The 27,212-nt window shown below is 37.0% G+C and overlaps 1 protein-coding gene across 1 annotated transcript; it reads left to right on the top strand.

Moving 5' to 3' along the window:
* The first annotated feature begins 1,092 nt into the window (after positions 1 to 1,092).
* LOC141493492 (tubulin alpha-8 chain) lies at positions 1,093 to 26,641 on the top strand. The gene is made up of 5 exons (XM_074194925.1): positions 1,093 to 1,298; positions 14,610 to 14,832; positions 17,532 to 17,680; positions 20,717 to 21,397; positions 25,901 to 26,641. Exons 1-5 carry the CDS (start codon positions 1,296 to 1,298, stop codon positions 26,192 to 26,194), a joined length of 1,350 nt encoding a protein of 449 aa, XP_074051026.1. The 5' UTR covers positions 1,093 to 1,295; the 3' UTR covers positions 26,195 to 26,641.
* The last annotated feature ends 571 nt before the right edge of the window (positions 26,642 to 27,212 follow it).

Raw genomic sequence — 27,212 nt, 5'->3', positions numbered from 1 at the left:
CTCAAATTAGTAGATCAGGTAGGAAGGCTTCTTGATTACCCTTCTTTCTCTACTCCCCTACCTGTCTCTGTCTCTCTGTGTCTCTGTCTCTGTCTTTGTCTCTGTCTCTCTCAAATGCATGCACACACAGAAAATCAATCAATGGCCATTCTATAGACCATATGGAGTTACAACCAATACCTTGCCACATTTGTTTTAAAAGGAGTACTTTCCACAGAATGCTTTGGACTCTTGATAAACAGAGGCTTCTGGTTGGTGCCTGGGTGTTTCCCTCTTCTGCACCAGTGATGGAAAGCTATGCCAAAGAGTCAGTGGGCAACATGAACTGCCTCCTTGGGAGAATCAAGTGAGAAACAATTTTTCCCTGACATTCTTTCCTCCTGTCTTCTGAGCATGTGGAAAGTATATAGGAATTACTGTATACATTTATGAGACTTTCTCTTTTGTGGTGAAGGAAATAAATAGGTATCCTATACATTGAGAATCTTCTAGGGGAGACCCTAGACTTGAGTCATAGCCACAATTTCAGTGATCTTCCCTAGAATTCTATTACATGAGGTAGATGATTAGACAAGAGAAAAAGCTTAACTTCTCTGATACTTTCCCCTATCCCAGATCCCTGAAATAGGCAGCAAACTTCTCTGATACCAGTTTCCCTGAATCCAGAGCTGGGAGCTTAGTAGGAGAGTGCTCCAGTACCATGGATCAGTAGGTCTATTTTACTAACCATAATAGGACTATAGCTTTGTGCATCAGGATCATAAGCAATGCAAAAGCAGAGTCCCAGTTTCTCTGCAAGAGAAACTTGAAACTTTCTGAGCAAGTCATTTAACTTCCCTGGATCTCATCCTCTTTGACAAAATATGTATAATAATCCATATTCAGACTGCCCAACAAGGTTTTTGTGAAGATCAAATGAGAATCCATGCAAATAGCTTTGCAAGCATAAAGTGTCTTGTAAATATAGTTAGTAGTAACAGTAGCAACAATGATTCATGAAAATTATAAAAGTGTATTTTTGTCTTTCTTAGTTAGGAAGGCTAGAGCAGGAGAAGAAGATGGGGGTAGAAGTCACTTTGACTTACTCCTCCCCTTCTCTTATCCCCAGGGGACTATGAAGCTGGAGGGCGGCCACAGTCTGTGAGCCAGTCCCTGTCCCTGGCTCCCTCTAGCCTCAGTGTGTCTCAACAGCGGAGAAGACACTCACTGGTGGAGTTGCAAGCTGAGGGCTAGAGAAGCTGTGTCTGCTAAGAGAAACCAGAGGGAGAAAAACACTGCAGCTGCTTGCCGCCAGAATGGTGAGAGATTCCAGACCCAGAGTCCCTGGGAGGTGGGAGCCTGGGAGGAGGTCAAAGGAGAGAGAATCGGCAGTTCCAGGAATAGAAAGGAAAATGGTCTTCCTTGAGGAACTGAGAGCAGGGGTAGAGTGACAATTCTGTGGGACCAGAGGCAATCAGCAATGTTAGAGAACACCACAGAGGACCCATAGACACTTTACTTGAAGGGAAAGTGCAGAAAATGGGATAGGATCGTCCTGGAGCTGGGAGGGGAAACAGAGACTTAAATGACTAGGGAGAGCTGAACCTGGGAGTGGGAAATAGAGACTATGGATCCAGGGCAAATGTCTGGAGAGTCAGAGAAACTTCCAATTAATTTATGTGAAAAGATAGGGCCAGGGGAAGATGGTGTGTTTCCTTACCATGAATGGGGGTGGTTAGGGAGTAATTTTGAGGAAACAAGGTGGGGGCTGCTGCCAGGGAGAATAGCCTTGGTGTTTATGAATTCATAAGATTTAGAACTAGAAGGGACTTTAGAGCTTATTTAGGCCAGACCCAGAGAGGTCAAATAACTTTCTGAGGTCACACTAGTTAAGGAGCAGAATTAAGACTCAAATCTATTGCTCCTTTAACATTACACCAACACAGTGGGTAGAAGGAAAATGGAACTTCAGCTGGCAACTTTGGATAACTCAATAGCCACAGAAATTGGGTGGTGAGGCATTGTGTGTTTCCTTCAGTTCTTTCTCCTGGTCCTGCCTTTGAGTGAAGGACTAGGGTGAGCAAAAAGGTAGTATGTAGGTTTTTAACTTTCAGTCCAGGTTGTCTGTACGAGAAACTCTGAAAATCTCCACATTCCTGAGAGACTGAGTCAAGATCATAGTGTTTTGGGGAAGCTGAGTATCCTACTCACGTGTATCCTGACACCTTTCTCTATTCCCTCTTTTACCTCTCTCCCACCTAGAAAAGAAAAACCCTTTCTTCTCTTCCCAAGCTATACATTCAGGGAGTACTCTAATATTCAATTAGATATCTAATTTTCTGGGGATTCCCTCAGAGATCTTCTCTTGTGTCATGTTCTAGAATCTTTATATCTCTAGTTAGAATACTTTCCCCTATCCCAGATCCTTGAAATAGGTAGCAAAGTATAACCATAAAGACTTCTCAAATATCAGTCCCTGTACGAAGTGGTAATTATAGTACTTCTGGCCCCAGTACTACAGGGGAAGGGCAGAGAGAGATGATGGGGGTGGGGAATGGAAGGTAGAACAAATTCTCTGCTGAGAGCAGGACTAATTCTCAGTTCCTGCTTTCTATTCTACTTGTTTGTGACCTTCCTTTCTCTCGTCCCCATGTAATCCTTTCCTAAACCTCTTCCCTACTTCCTCATCTACACTTTTTGGTATTCTGGTCCAGGGAACATTGTTTGAAAAAAGAGCTGTGACCAAAATTTATACATTTTTTAGGGGTTAAAGGATCCTGACCTAATAATGGCCACTTATTCTCCATTTTTGAGGATATGGTAATAAAATGAAATAGGACTCATGGGAAAGTTGTCCTGACTTTGCCACTAAATTTACCTGTGTAAGTTTAGGGAAGCTACTTAATTGGCCTTTTTCCTCTTCTGTAAAAAGAAGAAACAAGTGATTTTTACGATTCCTTTAAGCTTTGGTGTTGATAATATTACATTGAAATAGCACTTATAAAATTTTCAAGTGCTTTCTTGTCTACTGCCTTGTTTCCCTTTGGATTACATAGTATGGCTTCCATGTGGTAGTTACCCAAACCTAAACAGCAAAGAGAGTTCTGACTCTCTTATTGGATGAAGTACTACATAATATTAAGCCTGTTATTCATACAAGCTTTGTAGGGACATCTCTCTTTATACAATAGATATATTTAGGAGTATTGTGGGATTCAAATGAGGTAATTGATGTAAAGTACTTTGCAAATCCTGAATCACCATATAAATGTCAGTTATTATTATTGTAGTATAGTGGTCTTGACAGTCTTAGTAGTATTAGTTTATTACCAGTCTGATGATAATTTCATTCCCTTTGCCTTTTTAATGAATTATTCTTCAGCTCAAATATTATTTATAGAATAATACACAGGTGTTCTGGTAAATATTTAAAATTCAGGCTGGGGTGGGAATGGGGAGTAAGCATAAACTCTGCATTATTAAACCTTTCTCAAGTCAAAACAATAAGTCAAGACCTGATTTTAAGCAATTGTCAATTTCTGAGGTGTAAGTGCTCATACTGAAAATTAATAATTGGTTAGGGCAGGTTCCAACATTGTCCTGTATGTGCTCCTGAAAAGTTCTGTGCAAATCAGATTTTTTTAAATGGCATATTTTTTAAAAATTTTATTTATTTAAAGCAATGGGGTTAAGTGACTTGCCCAAGGTAACACAGCTAGGCAACTATTAAGTGTCTGAGTCTGGATTTGAACTCAGGTCCTCCTGACTCCAGGGCCGGTGCTCTATCCACTGCACAACCTAGCTGCCCCCTAAATAGCATATTTTAAATTTGCCAAGAGACCAATTTTTTTTAGAGGAGTGGAATAGGTGAAAGAATCTTTTGACGAATGAATAAGCAATCAGTACCTAATGTACGTGGTTACAATATTTCTTTATATAAAGAGGAATATTTGGCTTGGGTACCTACTGAGTGTACTGATTTGTAGTTATTATTAGTAGTACTGTTGTTATTATTTTCCACTCAGTCCTTTCCCTTGACCTACACTGATGGGTTGCTGGTGAAAGATGCAAAACTTGGGGATGTATCACTTGTTGAAGATTTATAGTTTTTTTAAAAAATCTTTCACTTTAGTGGATGTTGTGGTTATTAAATTTAGCTGGTTCTAGTTCATAAGTTTATCTAGAAACAGTCAATATCTTCTGCTACTCTCCAGGCAGATGGCAATCAGCCTTCCTGGGATGTGATTGATATTTTATGTCAGAGGTTCTGGCATTCCTGACAGTACCCCTCCAAATATAGACTAAACAGACTTCAATAAACCCTCATGTATCCTGCTTCATGTTCACTGTTCATTATTTTTTTCTTATAATGGTGAGTTTACCAGTCAGTATTTGGAGAGTAAACCCTCAGTGACCCCAGGAACAATCTGTTTAGATTGGAAAGCTTTGGATATGGGATACTTAGTATCCTTATTAAAGTTCCTGTACCCTTAATAATAATAATAATAATAATAATAATAATAATAATAATAATAATAATAATATTAATAATGATAACTACCAGAAATCCCAACCTATCATCAATGCTCTTCCCTTAATAATAAATATCATAATAATAACTGCCAGAAATTCCAATCTTTCATCAATTCTGTGAGGGGGAGGCAATGGCAAAATAAAGGAGAGGTATCCAGGTACCCAGAGGTACCTAATGTGGAAACTATGAAGGAAGCCTATAATGCCATACAATTGGGCTTGGGCTTAGCACCACAATCAGTGTGATGAAACTGTGTCTATAAATTCTGAAAACAGATAGGTGTTCTATGCTGAACCCCACTTAGGCTAATCCCCTGGTAGTGATGAATAATATTGAAATTTCATGAGACACTAGTAAATCATTCAGGAGTTAACAAAAGAATTTAGCCATAGTAGGGGAAGAATATTCAATAAGATTGGTAGTCAGGACAACAAAAATTGACTCACTTCAGCAAAAATTTTCTCCCTACTGTGGTCCTCTAGACAAGCAAGCATCAGAGAGAGCTTGAAACTCTTCATAGTATTTGGTAATCAGGCAACTGGGAGTAATGTCAACAACCTAAGACTTTAGTTGTCAGAAACAAGTGAGTCTTGAGAATTGTTTCTGTGTGTTTTAAAGGAAAAACCTAGACAATTTGCATAGAGTCAGGGGAAGTTAAAATATTGCTCCTCATGGTAACACTTGTATGAACTAATGAAAATGAAACAAGCAGAGTGAGAAAAACAATATACACAATAAAGGCAACAATATAAAATGGAAAGAATAACAATCACAAAAAAATTCAAAAGTAAATTTGCAAAATGATAAAGAACAAGTTTAGTGCCAAAGAAGAGGTATGAGAAAACACTTCACCCATTTCCTTTGCCATGGTAAATGTGTATGTGTTGGGGTAAGGGTGGGACAACCTACTGGTATGAACATTGCATACAATGTCAAATTTGTGTTTTTCCCCCTTTCTAATCTTTTGATATATTTTTGATTAGTTTTTTTCTTTTTCTTATTTTTGAAAATTCTTTTAAAAGGGATACAAGAAAAATGTTGATGATGTAACAATGAAAAGATATCAATAAAAATTGGTTACTCTTAACCTTCTGGTGATACAGAACTACACACTGATCCTCCTTGAGACAATTATGATAAGCAACTTGTTATGTAAGACAGTGGATCAACTGTCATTTCAGTGCATTTTATACTGTCTACTAAAGCAGATAAACCATGAATACATATGAAATGACTGGTTAGAAATGTATTAATTATGGACCATTACTACATATCAAAATAGGAATATTTTTAACAGATTTAGGTATGGACTTCATATTATTTTTTCTCAAAGATATTCTCAGCTGCAAATTACACAATATATTGCATATCAATGTAGGACAATTATTTTAAAAACTTATTGATAAACCCAGAATACATAAAATAAAAGTTGAAGTTAAGAAATTCCTTAAATTTAAAGAAGAAAGAGCTAACACCAAAAGTACTACCAAATAATGAAATAGATGGCAAAAAAAATGAGAATGGCTTGAATGATTTTGAAAAGATGAATGTTCTTGGATTCACATTCTTTTTTGAATGTGAATCCATCAAATAGACTTACTATAACAGCAATTCAAAAAAGTTGGTATCTATTATGTCCCGCATTATTTGACAATGTTTGATAAGCTTTGTTCTATAATATTTGATGAGTAAAAAAGATATTTCATGACCTTCACATATAGTATATACTATGGCCATTGTTATGGGAAGCACCATAGTAAGAAAATAGAATTATCTGGGGAAACTTCTAAGGACAAGCACCAAATGCCACCTGGACAGAAATGCCTTGTGAAAATTATTAAAGACCTATTGAAAAACACTGGAAGTTTTTTAAATCAATATCTAGCTAATGAATACAATAAAATATTTGAACTCCATGTCATCTAATTAAAGGCTATCAAAAATGGTATGGAATCTGAAAAACAAAAATATATTTTAGAAATTCCAAATGCCCTTAATTAAAAATTGAAAGTGACAAGTCAAAAGGTTAAAGATGATGAGTCAAAACATTGCAAAGAACTACATAAACAATTAAAGTTAATTAGAAATTATACTACAGAAGTTTGAGAGGTCAGGGAATTAGAAGAGAAAGAGAATGCCTAAAGAAGGAGGATGGGAAAGTGTTCTGGTCCTCTATATGATAAAAATTATTCCAACAATAATAACGACAAAAGTACAAATTAAATAAAATGCAAAATGAAAGCTTGCATGCCATTAATATAATGAATGACAAGAATAATTACTTCAGGATAGTGACTGAAATTCTAGCTTCTCTACAAAATGGGTATTAGTAAGTTTTATTATTATTGGCTCAAGTACATGAATTAAAGGGTTAGATGATGCAGAGCACCATGTTCAGAGTCAGAGAAATGCCATCTCTCTGAGTTCAAACCTAGCTCAAGATACTGTGAGAAGCTAAGACAAGTCAATTAAAGTATTCACCTCAGTTTCCTCATCTCTAAAATGAACCAGGAAAAAAAAAGCAAACCACTACAGTACCTTTAGCAAGAAAATGGGGGGTCACAAACAATCAGACATGACCAAAAAAACAGACATAACATGTTCTTACTGAACAAAAACATCAACATGAATTATCTGTGTGGACCACCTTTCCATTTTTCTAGCTCATTTCTCCCTTAGCTTATACACATATATATATTTGGGGAGGGTGAGGCAAGGGGGTTAAGTGACTTGCCCAAGGTCACATAGCTAGAAAGTATCAAGTATCTGAGGATTTGAACTCAGATCCTCCTGACTCGGGGTGGGGGTGGGGTGGGATGTGCTCTTTCCACTGTGCCACCCAGCTGCCCTCAATGTATTCTTAACCAAAAGTAATTACTAAAAAGGCAAAACAAAAAAGATAATTATGTAAGTAGTCCACTCATAAACATGTGGTATACTTTCTCACAAATGCATATGGTATCCATAAGGAATTTGGCATAAATGAGGTACTATAGTGGTGAGGTTTATGTGACCAGGATAACATGAATCTGGAACTTTGGCCCAAAATAGCCTTTCTCTTTCTTAGAGTCTATATTTTCCAAAGGTCACTTTAATGCATTTGTATTGGACGAGTGATTCTGGGCTGCTCTACTGCTGGACTAACTCCTTAGAGAGCATGGAGTCGCAGCTGGAAAGGTCAAGGCACTGGACTGCTCTAATGGCTACTCTGCTACTGGAGGGGGCAGTTCTTCTGCTCAAATGGATAGTAGCTAGAGATGGCATACACACACACACATAAACACACACACACACACACACACACACACACACACACACACACACACACACACACACACCAGGCTTAGATGAAGTCCTTAGCAGAGATGTTCTGTTCTTTTAGAAAACTAGATGCCCCTACCTTAGTACCTTAATGGGTGGAATCTTCTTTAGATCTGCTTCATCAGCTGGGTTTTGAAGTTTTTCTCAACTTCTGAGATGTTAATACAGATAGAGAGAGAGACAGATGGACAGACAAAGACACAGAGACAGAGAAAGAGAAAGAGAAAGGGAGACAGATGAGTCAGAGAGAGAGAGACAGAGAGACAGAGACAGAGAGACAGACAGACTCTCACAGCTCTGAGGTTTTATTTTTGATTAGTTCTTCCTGATTCAAAAATGGCTCATCATTCATGATGAGTAACCAAATGCTTGTCTCTGCTAGCTAAGCCATAACAAGGCAATGCCTATTTTTTCAATGATTACAAAACAATTCTGGGATTATAAATCCCCATTTATTAACTTCAGAGTTCTCCACTAGATCACATACAAATAGCAATTGTAACAGAGAATAATGTAACTGTGCTCCAGGCAAATAGAATTGTCCTTGTTTTCTTAGTATTTTTTCCATATGTTTTTGCTTTTGTCCCTTTCAAACATCAAAATTGCCAGTCTGAAAAGGACAGACCCTTATATTAGTAAAGAACTTTGCCTTTGTCCTCCTTAATACAAACTTAAGCCCATCTTTCTTACCAGAAAGGAAACAAAGGTTGGGAAATGGGGGAAATTATGGTCAAGCAAAGGGCCTGGGCCATAGCAGGCTCTCAATCAATATTATATTGAATTGAATTGGCTTGAATAGAAAAAAAATAGATAGTATTTCATCTGAGACTGAAAACCTCTAAGGATCTCTCACTATCCATGTGAACTTTTAATCAAGTCACATAACCTCTCTGGACATGAGATTCCTTCTCTTTAAAATGAAGGGACTGAATTAAATATGTTATGAAAAGTCCTGTCAATGCTAAAGAACTATTTAGATCACATATCTTCTTATCACCCTTTCCAATGCTGTGTTACCACTTAATAAGATCCCATTATTGCTATTTTTTCATCATAATGAATATTTTATGCTTTATTATAGCCCCCTAAATAGAATGAATCTTTTTTTGTACCACATTTACTCATTGGCATGAATCTAGGTCTATTTGTTCACGTTTATCCTTTGATCTGAGTGAGGCTTCAATTAAAATATGTCCTAATTAGAATTAATAGGGTGGGAGTCCCAACAATCTCTTTTGAAGTTCATTAGTTTTTAATTTTCCCTCTGTAATATAAATATCTAATTTCCACTAACTACCCTGACCAACATTATATATCCCTGATAACATTAGCCTAGCAATATTATTTTTTAACCTAGCACAAGCTTATGCCATGTGAAATAGCAAATTTCATTTATCAACCATTCATCTAACAAATATTTACTAAATTTTTCCTAGATAGGCATAATCATAGCTGCCTTCATGAAGCATATAAACTAATAGGGCAATAAGGCAAATGTAGATAAATATAAAGCACAGTATTCCATATGAATGAGTCAGTTGCAAATCTGATTTTGAATTAGTTTTAGGATTTAACATAGAATATGCCACATGGCAATTTGTAGTATTTTCTTTAGAATATCCAATAATAGTTCTCAAAGTGACCCAATGTTTTTCAAATCTTTAAAGAATTCTTTTAGAAAAGATGTCACCAGCTATTCTTCTTATAGAGAGAAATGATAGTTAAAGCATTTTAAATGATTTATTGATAGTGAAGTTAGGACCTTTGGAAATTGTGGTGGTGTTTCTTTCTTTGTTGGTATTCCACTATCTGTCGAGGATAGCTTAGGTGACTACATGACTTTTGGAGGCTAACACTGTATGCTGACTTGTACATACACACATACACACACACACATGCATGCATGTACAAACGCATGCATGCACACACACACACACCCCTCAGGGAAATGGAAATAGACCCCCTTTAATAATAATTTGCTTCTTTCAGTTGGCTACAAAAACTTAGATGCTGAGACTAGCTTGTAAATTCATACAGAGATGAGGCAAAAAATCAACTCCTTAAACCAGAGGGCCCTGGGGTGAAAGCTCAGTTCTAAAATAGAGCCACACAGATATAGTTAGAAAGAATAATTGTGAGTCCTGGATGGCCAGAAAGGGTATTTGAAATATGAGTTTGCAGTAGGCCTAGGACTTAAATTTCCTCTGTAAGATCAGCTTACTCCTAGGGCTGAGGCATATTGGCCTCTGGCTCTGTTAGGGAGGGATGACCTATTTTCAAAGAAGCTGTTTATATGAGCCATCCATCTACTTCTCTGTCTTCCTGAAGTTTTGAATCTAGTTAGGGGCAAAATGGCACTGCTGCCCTGTCATGACTTGGCTCTTGCCTGACACTGACCTTGAGGACTTCTGTTTGGAAGTTAGTGCATCATCTTGCTACCCCTTCTCTCTTGGTGGGCAGGAGGACAGGCTTTCCCAGGCCCTGTTTCTCTGTTGTATTTTTATATATGGAAAAAATTTCATTCTGAAATTTTAGGAGCATAGGGAAGATTATTAGGATGATGATAGAGAAGGTTTTTTTTGTTTTATAAACTAGAGGACTTGGGCAGAACAATCTACCACCCTTTTTCTTTCCTTCCACCCAAAACATCATTTAAATGGGAAAGAGGATCGCTCTCTTCTCTTATACTGCAATGGGGTGGGAGAGTTTTATATGTCTCAGACAGGATGATAAAGACTATAATTGTATAGGGATTTTCTGTTTACTACTCTGCCATTATAACATCCTTAGGTCTGTATCCCTTTTTTTCCTGTGGTGACTTTCCATTGGCTTTGACTTTTTGGCAGTTGGGAGTCATTAAAACATTTCTGGTCCCCGGTAACTGATAACTTGTGGAGATGTTTGATAGTGAGAACAACCTGCTTTGAATTCTATAGGCAAGAATGGTGAAAGAAGAGGAGAATGTTGTTGTTTGATTATGGGATGGGATCATAAAGGAACTAAGGGGAACCTTAACATATGGAGGTCACTAAACTGGTGGTTCATGGTATATTCATGTTGATAATTCCTTAAAGGATTTTGGAACTCCTTAAAACTATTCTCTCAGCAGAGAATCATAGGTCACTGTATTTAGAGTTAGAGGAAATCTTAAATATTATTTATATGATCCCTTCAATTTTCAAATTAGGAAACTGAAGTTCAAAAGGTAAAGTGATTTGCCTAGTGACACAGGGAGCAGCATTGATCTGGGTCTTATGGCTCCAAATTATACTTTTTTTAAGGCTATAAAATATGATCTACTTTAATGTTCCTTTCTTTTTTCTTTTTTTAAAAGACTTTTATTATCCTTAATTCTCAACTTAAAACATCAAATTAAATGAACATTTTCATATTCATGGTAGTATAGAAAGAAAGTAGTACTTGAACTTGTGAATTCTTAATTATGTACAATTTTAAAATAATAAATATAACTTTCTTTCATATAACTTTCTTTCAAAGTTTCTTTCTGGCCTCCTTTTCTTTTCTATTTGCTTAAAATTCTTCAGCAGTTATCTTTTATTTCTATTTTATTTTCTTCTTTTTAAATTTTTAGTTACCCTAGTTTTCATTCTTCTTTCTCACCCCTTTTAAAATAAGAAAGAGAAAGAGAAAGCATTCTGACAAAAATGCATGGTCATAAGCCAAACAAATTCTCACATTGGCTATGTCTGAAAATGTATGTCTTGTTAATACATCTTGTGTTAGGAGGTAGGGAGTATAATTGATCTTCTGGAATCATTGTTGGTCATTGCAATGATTAGAGTTAAGTCCTTCAGATTTGTTTTTCTTTTGTTATTGTATAGTAGTACTTAAGTAAATGTTGTTTTTGTATAAATTGTTCTCCTGATCTCACTTCACTTTACATCAGTTCTTGATTCTCTGAAACCATCCCTTTCATAATTTCTTACCTTATATTATTTCATCATATTTCTATGTCATAATTTGTTCAGTCATTCTCTAAAGAATGCTTAGTTTCCAAGTCTCTTGTTACAACAAAAAGAGTTGCTATTAATGTTTTTGTTCATGTGGATCCTTTTCTTCTTTCTTTGACCTTTTTTTGGGACCTAGTAGTGGCATCACTGAATCAAATGGTATGCAGAGTTTATTGAATTTTTGCTCTACCTTCTTTCTCCCTCCTCCCCTAAGGCCCAGGGCAGTTATTTTGGCTATTGTTTTGGGAGGAAAGGAAGGGGAGAAGCAGGTTAGAGATAGAGCTGTTCCTTGGATAAGAAAAGAAGCATGGATGAGAAGTTGGAAGATTTTACTTGGAATATAATAGGTAAAAACCACAGAAAAAATATCAAATTCAATATTTCTCCCCACCTCATTCAGTAAGCTTTTGCACATGGTTATGTGCAACAATACTGGGCTGCTAGGTATTGGAGGAAATATAAAATTAGTTGTTCTAGCATTTTTATATGCCCATAAGACATAGCCTAGTTCTCATAGAGTTTATAGAGCAAAGGAATGTCAATTCTCAAGATGTCTTAATACTTCACAGTGATGATACCCTCTGTAAGAAACCAGAAAGCCACAACTACCTGCCAGACGTGTGGGTGCAAACTATTAAGATAATGAAATAGGTATTTTGAAATAGAGAATCATGATGTTGCCAGTGGCCCAGACCATAAAAAGATCTCTGAAGTATAATTGCCATCTCTTAGGCCAAGGGGAGTTCTTAGACAGAGGAAGAGTTGAGGAACTGTGGGATGGGGTAGAATGTTTGAGAGAAGTCCCAGAAAATTCCATTGAAGATCTCCAGGCAGAAAAGTCAGGGACGCTGGCATAAGTCTTACTTGTTATTTTCTTAGTAGCCACTCAATTAATGTGCTTGACTGACTTTGGGGCAGGAAAATATGTAGATTAGTAAACTTCCCAATATCCAGAGAACTTATATTTATTTTGTTACTTATTTTTAATTGTGGTATAGGAAAAAGGATACCAAACCAAGATTCTAGTCCTGATTTTGCCATTGCTTAGCTGCCCTTGAACAAGTCTATTCAACTTCTTTGAGCCTCAGTTTCTGCATATGTAAAATAGAGATATTGGATTAGATTATTTTTAAATGCATTTCTAAAGGCAGCTAGATTACTCAGGGAATAGAACAATGGAATTTGGAAGACCTGAGTTCAAATTCAGCTTCAGAAACATACTTGCTGTGTGACTTAGGACAAGTCATTTAACCTTTGTATGCCTAAGAGGCATGTGGCTAAGTGGACAGTGCTCTGGGAGGGAGTTAGAAAAGCCTGAGTCCAAATTCAGCCTCAGATACTAGCTATGTGACCCTGGACAAGTCACTTCTATTTGCCTTAATTCACTGAAGGAAGAAGTGGCAAACCACTCCAGTGTCTTTGCCAACAAAATCCCATTCCAATATGGTTCCTGAAGAATTAGTTATTACCAAACAATAACAACAAAGTACCTTTCTGGTTCTCAATTCTGTAAGTCTATGACTTTACTGCCTTATTATATACTGTCTGGTATTGATTCCTAATTATTTCTTATTTGTTTGCTAAGTTTTTTTAACTTGTGTATTCCTATGGACCACATCTTATACTTATTTTCTATCACTCAGGATCTAGTACAGGTTTAGACTTATAGCAGATTTTCCTTAATTACTTGTGGAATGGGGGCAGCTAGATGACTTAGGAGATAGAGCAATGGACTTGGACTCAGGAGGACTTGAGTTCAAATTTGACTTCGGACACTTGATACTTACTAGCTATGTGATCTTAACCCCTTTGCTTTGCAGCTCACCCCACTCCCAAAATTTTTTTCCAAAAAAAAATACTTATGGAATTTATCAAATTAAGAAGCATTGGTCCAGGCACCCTTTGGGGGATGATAAATAGGAACATTGCCTTCATCTTCCTGTCCTAGTTCTACCCCTGGAGAACTAAAAAACTCACAAAATCCCCTAGGGACCTTCTTTCTGACATGGTCCTTGCTTCAGGAATGAGTAGAATGGTTAGGAAGCTCTAATCCCCATTTTAGATAACTCTGAATTTTGAAATGCCACCTCAGTGTGCGTCAAACCATGGATAAGAATAGACATAAACAGATGAGTCACATGCTTTATCCATGGGAATATGTCACAAGCCTTTTTGCTCTGGGCTGGCTGGTGTATAGTTAGCTCTATCCTGAAGGCTGTTGTTGCTTTCATAGGAGTAGAAAAGGGAAGAGAGAGAGAAGGGGGAAAAAGTAGAGCTTGCTCTTTTTAGTAAAAATCCATGGCATGACCTTTAAACTCCTGCTCTCATCCCTAAAACAGTATTGTAACCACATGGAGGGGGAAGGAGTGGTGGTGGTGGGGTGTATAATCTCAGACCAAATTCTGGAGAAGCATTGCCCTGGACCCCAAGATTCCAGACCTAGAGGTTCTAGGGGAGATGGTTCTAGGTTAGGGGTGGGGAACCTTTTTTCTGCCAAGAGCCATTTGGATATTTATAAAATCCTTCTATATTTAGTCAAGCATTTAATTGATTCATCCCTAAAAAATTCCCAGATATATTGAATTCCAAGTCCCCACTTGTGGTTGCCTAGGCAACACCAGACCAAGCTGGCCTGGGGGCTGAAGGTTCTCCTCCCTTGTTCTAGGTGAATAGTAACAGGTATGAATTGGGTTTCTGGATAGGTTGTCCCAGGTATGAACACACTCCCAGAAATGGGGGAGACTATAAGGCAAAAGAATGATTAACCGTCTACATTCTTTCTCTTCTTCCCTCTCCTCTCACAGCGTGAATGTATATCAGTCCATGTGGGTCAAGCAGGAGTCCAGATTGGCAATGCTTGTTGGGAACTTTTCTGCTTAGAGCATGGCATCCAAGCTGATGGTACTTTTGGCACACAGGCCAACAAGATCAACAATGATGATTCCTTCACCACCTTTTTCAGTGAGACTGGCACTGGAAAGCATGTGCCCCGGGCAGTGATGGTTGATCTGGAACCATCTGTAGTAGGTAAGTACCTACCTTCCAGTATTATCACCCCCAAGTGGACGTTGACAAATACTGGAAAATTCTGATTTTGTATGGAGGTAGTGTGCATCCTTACTTTACATTTCCTTTCTTGGATTTGATTCTGGGGAACAGTCTGTCACATAGCCATATTTAGGAATTTCTTAGTAAGAGTCATCAACCTGAGATTTGAAAAGGACCTCAAAAATCACCTAGTCCCACCTCCTTATTTCACAGAGGAGGAAACTGAAGATGAGAGGAGAAAAGTGAGACAATTTGTTTGTTGAAGAGCTAGGATTCAAACCCAAGATAACAGAAGCTCAGTTGGAATGACTCCTCAAGATCATCTTGTCCAACCCATACTTGTCCAACTCAATTCCTATGTTCTTTGCTTTTGTTTTTTAAAAAATGTTATTGGTGCTCTTTTTAAAAAAACATCCTTGCTTTAAACATTTATTTTAAAGCATTCTTGTTTTAAACATTACTCTCTCTCCCCTGTAGAAACTTCCTTTGTAACAAAATAAGCATACAGCTAAGCAAAACAGGTCAATAAATTAGCCATATCTGAACACATGTACCTCATTCTATACCCCTTTGTTGAGAGGTATATGTTTGGTCCTGATTGATTGTTCCTCTTGCTCTTCCTACTTTATCATTCTGCCTTTCCCTTCATTTGAAGCTAAGGTCAGAAGAACTCCATAAAAGTGATGCAGTTCAATAGAAATTCCTAGCAACATCTTATGCATGTGGTTTAAAAAAAAAACAACTTAAAACCTGAAGGTTACTCTCAGAGACAACTGGACAAATGCTTGATTGTCTTTTTGAGTAGTGTGATGGATGGAAAGAAGTCATTGCACTAGACACAAGAATGGCCCTTCTTAGCTTCATGTGGATATTTGCAGGTGAACAAGAGGAAGTATGGTTCATGGAAAGAGTCAATTGAAACCAGTTCAAGTCCAAACACAAGTCTGTTTCTTGCTACTTGTGGAGAGAACCCTGGCCTTCCCTTCACTGGGTCTAAGTTTCCTCATCATTTAAACATAGGTGTCATCCTGAACAACTTACTGTGTCTCCACTACCCCCCCCCATTCATTCTGTTATAGTATCTCTCTAATACTCCCCCCTTCTCTCTGATACTGCCACCTCCTTAGTTCAGATCCTTATTCCTTCATTCTTGGACTATTGCAGTAGCTTCCTGCTTGGTCTGACTGCCACAAGTCTCTCCAGTCCATCCTCCATTTAACCAGAAAAGTGAATTTTCTAAAGCACAGGGGAGACCTTGTAGCCAATAAAATTCCAGTGGTTTGCTATCACCTTCAGGACTGAATAGAAAAACCTCTGTGTGTGGTATTCAAAGTCCTTCATAACTTAGCACCACATCTACTTTTCTATTTTTTTTTTACCCCTTCAATCTAGTGATACTGGCCTCCTTGCTGTTTCTCAAACAAAATACCTTACCTGTCTGCTCAGAGCATTCTCACTTGCTCATGCTGGAATACTCTCCTTCCTCATTTCTGTTTCCTTCATGTTCCAGTTAAAATCTCACCTTCTCCAAAAAGTAAACTTTCCCAGTCCCTAGACACTTTATTGATTATTTCCCATATATAATTTAAAAATATGTTTATTTATTTTAATTTTAATTTTAATTTATGGAATAAAACAGGCATTTCAATAACATAATAAAAAAGATGATTGAACATGAAATAACATGCTATTCTTTTAAATATATAAAGTTATATAATTTTTTCTTTTCTTCCTCTCCCCATCATGGCTACTATTACACACTAGTGTGTGTGTGTGTGTGTGTGTGTGTGTGTGTTTTAAATCATTCTATACATACTTTTGTTTATCAATTCTTTCTCTGGAATGCAGATATGTAGTTAATTTGGGTATTTATAATAATCAAAATGATTTATTCAGTCAAGGTTATTCTTTTTTTTTTTTAGGTTTTTGCAAGGCAATTGGGGTTAAGTGGCTTGCCCAAGGCCACACAGCTAGGTAATTATTAAGTGTCTGAGGTTGGATTTGAACTCAGGTACTTCTGACTCCAGGGCTGGTGCTCTATCCACTGTGCCACCTAGCCACCCCATTTCCATGCTTTTCTAAGGACACAGAGTTCATCATTTTTTATAGCACAGTAGTATTCCATTACAATCATATAACACAACTTGCCATTCTCCAATTTATCATATATAGTTTGTACATAATTGTTCACATACTGCCTCTTCTGTTACCATTTAAGCTCCTTAAAGGCAAGGACTATCTTTTGACTTTGTTTCCCCAGCATTTCCCTTATAGCACTCAGTAGGCACTTAATAAATGCTTATTGATTAACTTACTCTATGTTAAGGAGAACAAAAGGAGAAGCATCTCTTAAAAAGGATAAGAAAAGATTTTGGCATCTTTAATAGAAAACTAGGTTTCAGTGACTACCCAGAGATCAGAGGAGTGGAGAAAGAAGATAAAAGCTATTAGATATAAAGTAGCTTCTATTAAAAAAAAGTTGAGTTCCAGAGGACTCAGTAGAAAGAGAGCACAAAAGAGTTTAAGGACTGGGGAAGATGAAGGCTCAATTTACTATGAGCTATGGGAATGGCCTTTGACATTGATCCTTTTCCTTATCCCTCGCTGATTCCAGGTGTTCAGGCCAGGGGCAGTGTTAGTTCTGGCTTTGGATACTCATTATCTTCTTCTTTGTGCAGATGAAGTTCGGGCTGGTCCCTATAGACATCTCTTTCATCCAGAGCAGCTGATTACTGGGAAGGAAGATGCTGCCAACAACTATGCCCGTGGCCACTATACCATTGGCAAAGAGAGCATTGACTTAGTATTGGACCGAATTAGAAAGCTGGTAAGTGTCTAGTAAGATTAAGGGGTGGGGGGATAGTGAAGGGGATTCTTTTCTCTCTGAGTTGGTGAGAAAAATAGCCATCATGCTAGCCAGTAGATGTAGCTTTAAAGAATGAAACTTCAAAGAATTGGTAATATCCTTGAGCTGATCAAGACTGGTTCTGGGATTTCTGGCAGTTATAGGCATCTTCAAATCTATTTTTTTAAATTTTTATTTTTTACTGATCTATTTTATGATCAAATGCATCAAATTTATGTTCAAATGCATCAATAGTCCCAAATTTCTATTTTTTTCCTCCCTTCCTTCCCCCTCCCCATGACAATAAGTAATTTGATATAGGTTAAACAATATACCATATATACATACACATATTTCCATATTAGTCATTCTGTGAAATAAGAATCAGAATCAAAGGGAAAAAAACTATGGGAAAGAAAAAAATCAAATAAAAAAAGTGAAAATAGTATTCTTTGCTCTGCATTCAGGCTCCATAGCTTTTTCTTTGGATGTCAATGACATTTTCCATCACAAGTCTTTTGGAATTGTCTTTGATCTCTGTACTGTTGAGAAAAACTAAATCTATCATAGTCGATTATCACACAATGTTACTGTTACTAAGTTCAATGTTCTCCTGGTTCTGCTCACTTCACTCAAGATCAGTTCATATAAATCTTTCCAGATTTATCTGAAATCTGTCTACTTGCCATTTCTTTTAGAACACTAGCATTCCTTTACATTCATATACTGCAACTTGTTCAGTCATTCCCCAATTACTGGGCATCCCCTCAATTTCTAGTTCTTTGTCACCACAAAAAAAAGCTGCTATGAATATTTTGTACCTGTGGGTCCTTTCCCCTTTTTGTAGTATCTCTTTATATACCTAGTAATGCCCTTTGGGCATAGTTACAAATTACTCTTAGAATGGAATTCATATAACTCTTCCAACAATGTATTTGTTCTAAAAACAAAAATGTTCCAATTTTTCCATAACTTCTCTAACATTTATTGTTTCCTTTTTATTTTATATTAATCAATCTGATCACTGTGAGATGGTACCTGAGTTCTTTTAATTTGCATTTCTATAATCAATAGTGTTTTTTTCATATTTTTCATATGACTATATATAGCTTTAATTTCTTCATCTGAAAATTGCCTGTTCACATCCTCTGACAATTCATCAACTGAGGAATGACTTGTATTCTTATAAATTTGACTCAATTTTCTATATATTTTAGAAATGAGGCCCTTATCTTAAACATTGGATATAAAAATTATTTTCCTTTCTGCTTTCCCTCTAATCTTGGTTATATTGGTTTTGTTTGTGCAAACCCTTTTTAATTTAATGTGATCAAAATCATAATTTTTACATTTTATTATGTTCTCTTTTTCTTGTTTGGACATAAATTCTTCCTCTCCATAGATCTGACAGATAAACTGTTCCTTGTCTCCTATCTGGCTTATGGTATCACCCTTAATGTCCAAATCTTGTGCTTATTTTGACCTTATCCTGGTATAAGGTCATTTCCAAATTTAAAGATTTTATTTATTTTGAGTTTTACAATTCCCCCCATCTTACCCCCCCCACCACAGAAAGCAATTTGTCAGTCTTTACATTGTTTCCATGTTGTACATTGATCCAAATTGACTCCAAATTTAGCTAAAGTTCACTCGCAAAGGATCACTGGTATGTCAAGTATCCCTAAGCCTCAGAAATCCTTCTAATTGACTGGTTGTTGTGTAACTCCATTGTCTTGCTACTTTGTGAAGAAGAGAAGTTCTAACATACAGGTATAGTCATTACAGAGCCCATGTTCATAGGATCTGGTCCCAGTTCCCTCATTATATAGCTGTTTCAGTATAAGAAAGTCATGTGACCTATCTGGGACTCAGTTTCCTTGCTAAAAAAATGGAATAGAAAGATTGGATGGTTTCTGAGGTTCTTCCCAGCTCTAAAAAAACAGAGCTCCCAGTTAGGAGCATTCTTATCCAAGTTAGGAGCACTTCTTTGCTAAATAGATTATAAAAGAATGTTCACTGTATTAAATATCTCAGGGAATTAACAAAATAGTGACATCTTAAACACCTGTAGTGATTCACAAAAGAGCCCAGGATCACACAGCTAGTCAGTGTCTGATTTGAACTCATAAAGATGAGTCTTCTTGACTTCAGGTCTGGTGCTCTATTCACTGCAATACCTTCCTGCCCAAATTGACTAAATCTTCTCACAAACATATAAAAATCTATATTAAAAATATCTACTCACAAATGTCTCTATTATTAGAGAAGTATAGTACCTGGCAATGGGAACCTAGTCCTAGAGAAAGACATTGGGATCTTAAGGGAATTATAGATTTAGAACTGGAAGGATCATAGAGCTAGAGTTAGAACCATGTGTTCTGATAGATTACAGAAGAATGTCCGGGGCTCATGGCCAGCTAGTCCCACTTCATTTCTTGGATTAGGATATTGAGACTTCCTCCTTTCTCCCCACTCCCCAATTTCTCCATTTAATTTCAATTACAGTGATTCAGTATTCAATCTATTTTTTTATCCTGTTTTGTCTGACTTTGTGCCACACTTCCAGTAATTTTTAATAGTATTTTAATAGTATTTTTTCTCAGTTGTATTGAAAAAAATTCTTAACACTGAGTTTTAAAAGTTTTAGATTTCATGAAGGAGCAATCTGTAACTGTTTGTAATTTACAGGCAAACAAAAGATAAAAAAAAGTGCATCCGAAAAACACAAAGAAAGCAATCAGGAGGATTCTGCCCACCATTAAGACAAAGCAGACAGCACATATATTTATTAGGATAATGGGACTTTTTTTCTTCTTTAAGACTGTATGATATTTATGGTAATGTGATTTTTTTCTGGTATTAATAGTTGAAGTGGAACACAGTCTGATTTCTATTTGTTCTGTCTATCCTGGACTTGAATTAAAGGAACATTGGCAGATCTGATTGTTTGCCACTCCCAATCCCTCCTCAAAACTCTTTCATCTCCATGATTCCTTTTGGTTTCTCTTTGTCTCTTAGACAGACTCCTGTTCAGGCCTTCAGGGCTTCCTCATCTTCCATAGCTTTGGTGGGGGCACTGGCTCTGGCTTCACTTCTCTGCTGATGGAACGCCTCTCCTTGGATTATGGCAAGAAGTCCAAATTGGAGTTTGCTATCTATCCAGCTCCTCAGGTCTCCACCGCAGTTGTTGAACCTTACAACTCAATATTGACCACCCATACCACCCTAGAACATTCAGACTGTGCTTTCATGGTAGACAATGAGGCCATTTATGATATCTGCCGTCGCAACCTGGATATTGAGCGTCCAACTTACACCAACCTCAATCGCCTCATTAGTCAGATTGTCTCCTCCATCACTGCCTCCCTCCGTTTTGATGGTGCCCTCAACGTGGACCTCACTGAATTCCAGACCAACTTGGTGCCTTATCCCCGAATTCATTTCCCTTTAGTCACCTATGCGCCTATTATTTCCTCAGAAAAAGCTTACCATGAGCAACTTTCAGTAGCAGAGATTACCAGCTCCTGCTTTGAGCCCAATAGTCAGATGGTAAAGTGTGACCCAAGACATGGCAAGTATATGGCCTGCTGCATGCTCTACCGAGGGGATGTTGTCCCCAAGGATGTGAATGTTGCTATTGCAGCTATCAAGACCAAGAGAACCATCCAATTTGTAGACTGGTGCCCCACAGGTTTCAAGGTAAGAACACTGATTTAGAGAAGGGTGAATACAGGAAATGGAAGAAAAGCATTCATTTGGGGTTTTTTAAGCCTTTTAGACACAGGGATTTGTTATGAAATACTGATTTCTTTCAGATTTGGTCAGCAAATTATTATGATATTCCAGTGTCATCTGGTTTAGTAATTTTAGAATATGTTGGTTTGGGTCTGGTGTGAATTGATTTGCTAGATAGATATATAACCTTATTCAATTTACAGATCAGATGAAAATAATTGTAAATTTAGTTTCATATTCAGCAACCTAGGGGTGAGGTGAGGGAATAAGCATTTATATAAAGACCTATTACATGCCAGACCCTGGCATGATAAATTTACAAATATCATCTTCACAACAACCCCTGAAGGAAATTGAGGAAACTTCAGCAAATGGTGCTAAATTGACTTCCCCAGAGTCATAAAACTAGGTTTTGAACTCAGATAATCCCAATTCTAAACCATCTCTATATCCACTGTACCTTCTATTTACTTCTGACAACCTTATAACCTAGAGCTGTTCATTCTGGTTCAGGGATAGCAATTCACTTTGAGTTCCTGCCTAATGGTACTAAAATTTAATCACTATATACATTTTATTTTTTAAAGATATAATAGTAATTCCTTCACTATTTTCATATTTTAATCAACAAATAATTTTAAGATGCTTAACATGAGTAGGCTAGATTCTATTTGACATTATATTTATCTATAGGAGAACTGAATACTTAATTAAAAGGAAAATTTAAAATTCCACAAGACTTTCCTCCCTGCCATGTTTAAGCCAAAGCTAGGGAAAATAGGTGCACTCTGCATAAATATAGGTGAAACATCTTCATGTTAGAAAGTGGCAGTCATGAATTTTAATATCACCTTCACTTACATGGATTAGTGATGGAGATTTCATCTGGGCAAGTGACAGTGAGTCACTCTGCTCACTATCCCATGAGGGGACATGGGCTGAGTGACCTCATAATGATGAGCTTTCTCAGGTGCCATCAGTGTCACTATGTAATGGAAAGCATCTTGGCTCTGACATAAGAAGATATGTATTCAAATCCCGTATCTCCACTTACTATCATTGTAACTTTTTTCAAGTCTCTTAATATCTCTAGGTCCCAGATCCATCATCTATAAAATTAAGAGTTAAACATTAGAATCCTTTCCGAGTCTAAATATATTGAATCTAAAAATTTACTGAGTTTCCATTATAGAAGCAACATAGTCAGAAGCAGGCTAAGTAGGGAATATGTTTCAGCACAGAGATTCTAACTTTTAGAAATAGTCAAACTAGAACCTGGACTATATGAAAAGGTATAACATAAAACAAGATTGGAAAGATAAGTTGGAGCATATTATGGAAGGCTTTCCAGTTCAAGAATAAGTGGTTTGTATTTTATTCTAGAGGCAAATGGGAGCCATTGAAGCTTTTTTATTGGTAGGAAGGTGATCAGATTTCTCCTTAAGAAAATGTTGGCAATTGTATGATAGCCTAAAGAGGATACATAATAGAAGCAGAGAGGACATTTAGGAAGCTACTGTAATGGTTCAGAGAGGTGATGAAAAAGAGAAGGATTTAGGAGAACACCTGTGATAGGGGATGCATCAGCTTTGAAGAAAGGGGACCAAGAAAGATCAGTTTAGGTAATAGGAAAACTAGGGGAGAGAGAGCCAGGGAGAGGAGAGAATACCCAAGATGAAGAGTTGATCATTAGTGTCAAAAATTTCAGAGAAGTCAAATAGGATAAGAATTGATAGGTGGCCATCAGATTTAGCAGATAAAAAATAGTTGGTGTCTTTGGAGAGTGCAGTTTTGTTTGAGTGATGGGACTGAAACCAAATTATAGGGGATTAAGAAATGAATAGGAGATGAAATATAGAATTTTTGGAGGATTTTTTTCTGTGCCCCAGGTCTTTTCAAAGAACACTGTGATTTGGTACCCTCAAAATTAAAGTCCAAATTTTTTCTAGTCTTTCAGGTTCCCCTGAGACTGGAGTTAAGTTAGGGGGTCATGTGGGAGCATTTATTTGGATCATAGTTTCATTTTCTTTTCTTTTTTTATTAAAGATTTTATTGAGTTTACAATTTTTTCCCCTAATCTTATTTCCCTCCCCCCACCCCCCACAGAAGGCAATTTGCCAGTCTTCACATTGTTTCTATGGTATACATTGATCCAAATTGAATGTGATGAGAGAAATCATATGCTTAAGGAAGAAACATAAAGTATAAGAGATAGCAAGATCAGACAATAAGATATCAATTTTTTTTCTAAATTAAAAGTAATACTCCTTGGTCTTTGTTCAAACTCCACAGCTCTTTCTCTGGATACAGATAGTATTCTCCATTTCAGAGAGCCCCAAATTGTCCCTGATTGTTCCACTGATGGAATGAGTAAGTCCATCAAGGCTGATCATCACCCCCATGTTGCTGTTAGGTGTACAGTGTTTTTCTGGTTCTGCTCACCTCACTCAGCATCAGTTCATGCAAAGCCCTCCAGGCTTCCCTGAATTCCCATCCCTCCTTGTTTCTAATAGAACAACAGTGTTCCATGACATACATATGCCACAGTTTGCTAAGCCATTCCCCAATTGAAGGACATTTGCTTGATTTCCAGTTCTTTGCCACCACAAACAGGGTTGCTATGAATATTTTTGTACAAGTGATGTTTTTACCCTTTTTCATTATCTCTTCAGGGTATAGACCCAGTAGTGGTATTGCTGGATCAAAGCGTATGCACATTTTTTGTTGCCCTTTGGGCATAGTTCCAGACTGCTCTCCAGAAAGGTTGGATGAGTTTACAACAATGTATTAATGTCCCAGATTTCCCACAATCCTTCCAACAATGATCATTGTCCTTTCTGGTTATATTGGCCAGTCTGAGAGGTGTGAGGTGGTACCTCAGAGACGCTTTAATTTGCATTTCTCTAATAAGTAATGATTTAGAGCAATTTCTCATATGACTATAGATTGCTTTGATTTCCTCATCTGTAAATTGCCTTTGCATATCCTTTGACCATTTGTCAATTGGGGAATGCATAGTTTCATTTTTATTTTGGTCTGGGATTCTCAGAAGTCACATTTTGTTTGCTATTAACCTGCTTGCTATTTCTTAGGTAAGTTTCATGTTTTTCTTTTCAACTGTATCTCTCTCCTGAGACAGGGGTACCAACTCTCATTAAACCCTGATGATCTGAAGATTTGGAACAGGTCCCAATCCTTGAAAGATAGCTTCTGTAAATTTTTGGTTTACATTTCTTTTTTTTTTTTTCAAAAGCAAAATGTTTAATCAGAACTAAAAGAGTTAACAAAGGAATAGGAAAAACAAGTCAAATATACACAATTCAGGGATTGTAGGCTAGCATTTCTCAATAAATAAAGCAGCAAAGTACAGAGGATAGAACACTTGAAGTCAAAAAGACTCATTTTTGTGAGTTCAAATTCAACCTCAAACACTAGCTATGTGATTCTGAACAAGCTACTTAACTCTTTTTGCCTCAGTTTCCTCATCTGTAAATGGACTGGAGAAGGAAATGACAAAATTGAGTTACATTTCTAAAAGAAACTTGCTAGCTGGAAAGGAACTTTTCCCAAAATTTTAAATCTATAAAGCAATTTACCTAACACCTGATCCCATTTGGGAATGTGTACTAACCCTATTTATTATTCTTCTTTACCAACTCGAATTTCTCCATTAACCCTTTCTGTTCATAATTTTCATTCATTCAACAAATATTTACATAGTCCTTATTAGGAGGGTAAGTTGGTAGGAACTGTGGGCAATAAAAAGAAGTAAGATATCATCTTGGTCTTCAAGGAGCTCTCAGTTTAAGAGGGGGAAAAAATGCCTGCATTGTTACAAATAGTCTTGTTATTCAGTATAAGAAAGTGAATTGTAAAATCCTGTCTGAAGGTCAGAGGAGTTGTGAATTCTCAAAAAAAGTATATAAAGAAGAAAGGGAAGAACTTTGAGAGATGTCTATAATTAAGGGAAAGCATAAATATTTGGAGAAATCATCAAAGGTTATTGTGAGAGAAAAGGTGGAAGAGAATCAATTCATGAGAGAAAAGAGTTCCAAGGAGGGGTAGATAACAATGTCAAAGTTTGTCCTCATCATTCCCCCGTCCTGATCTTATAGTTCTTTCTCTCTCTATCTCTTAGAACTTTAGAATTTTCCATATCTCTTAACTATCACTCTGTTACTATTACTTATCCCTCAAGTAACCTTTTCTACTCCTTTTGCTCCATATCCAGGATCTGACACACCTTTTTTTTTTATTATTTTCCTCCATATATACTTACTGACTCTTATCATTTTACATCTCAACCTATTACTCAAATTAAATCTCAATCTCTTACTACAAGGCTTATCATTAACATTAATATGCCTTTGTTTTGTCTTTTGGTATGTCTTTGCTATGTTTTTATTTCCAATATCCCACTGACTGCCCAAGTCACCTCTAATATTTTCCCCTCTTATTGTACTCTAGGTTGGTATCAACTATCAGCCCCCAACAGTGGTACCAGGAGGAGATCTGGCAAAAGTTCATCGGGCTGTCTGCATGCTGAGTAACACCACTGCTATTGCTGAGGCCTGGGCCAGACTGGACCACAAGTTTGACCTGATGTATGCTAAGCGTGCTTTTGTGCACTGGTATGTGGGTGAGGGCATGGAAGAAGGAGAGTTTTCAGAGGCCAGAGAGGACCTGGCTGCTCTGGAGAAGGACTATGAAGAAGTGGGGACTGACTCCTTTGAAGATGAAAATGAAGGGGATGAGTATTAATTTTATATGTTTCCCCTTACTTGTCCATGTTTCCTTATTTGCATGGCCTCTACTCAATGAAATCTGACTTTCCAAAGAGGATAGGCCTGACTCACTAGAATGGGTATCTGGAAATAAAACTAATAGATTACGGCAGTTGCTAATAGGTTTCAGAAATGGAGAATAACCCATTCCCCATACCCCAGACAACTGTGTCCTTTTATATGTTCAGCCAAATTTGAATATGCTGCCCAGAAAACATCACTGTTTGAAGGCCTGGGTTCAGTGCTCTAATTAAGGCCAATAGTTACTTTGCACTTCAGGTTTGCATCAGCAGCTAAATGTAGTAGGGAATGGGGTTATGTGTTTAATTATTTGTTTGTTTTTAGGCAAAAGCCTCAAAGCCTGGGAATGGAGACAGAAAAGAGATTATGAGATCCTGTGATTAAATAAATAAAACTAAAAGAATACCTGAGTCCTTCCATATTTTGGGGAAATTAGAATAAGAGGTCATTTTCCTCATTGTAAAAGCTTCCAGATGATCTGTGTTCAAATCCTGATTTTTCTGTTTATTATCTATGTAACCTTGAGCAATGTCTTTAATTGATTTAATTGAATCAATTTAATTTAGTTCTCATTTGAGAAATAACATGTTGGAGATGATTTCTTTTTACTTCTAAATCCAATGATCCTATTATTTCTCCTTACCAGACAACCTTTCCTGGTCATAGACCCCAGATTTGACACTTTCTGTAGCTGACCAAGGATGTGAATGGTGAGGCTGGGTAGCCTAAGCCTTTTATTCATGAGAGTAAACACAGTTTTTATTCTCTATTACAGGCTAGTTAGTTTCTCTCTATGTCCCAGTATCTAGCCTGTGCCCCCAACACTATTCAGCTAATCTTACAAACCCCATCACAAATTGCTACTGCTGGGAAAAACAAACAAATGGAAACCTCAGAGCAGTTCCATATGGAACAATGAAGTGAGTAGCATTATCCTTTTATGATATGGCACAGTGAGGCATGATGCAATAATA

This window comes from Macrotis lagotis, chromosome 7 (genome assembly GCF_037893015.1).
Source record: "Macrotis lagotis isolate mMagLag1 chromosome 7, bilby.v1.9.chrom.fasta, whole genome shotgun sequence".
In the NCBI taxonomy this organism is placed as follows: Eukaryota; Metazoa; Chordata; class Mammalia; order Peramelemorphia; family Peramelidae; genus Macrotis; species Macrotis lagotis.
This window is presented reverse-complemented; position numbering and strand designations above follow the sequence as displayed.

Bases quoted from the DNA above. Each gene is read 5' to 3' on its own strand.
- LOC141493492 (XM_074194925.1), top strand. The intron at 17,681-20,716 runs GTAAGTGTCTAG...TTTGTCTCTTAG, and splicing joins TGGACCGAATTAGAAAGCTG to ACAGACTCCTGTTCAGGCCT. The intron at 21,398-25,900 runs GTAAGAACACTG...ATTGTACTCTAG, and splicing joins GGTGCCCCACAGGTTTCAAG to GTTGGTATCAACTATCAGCC.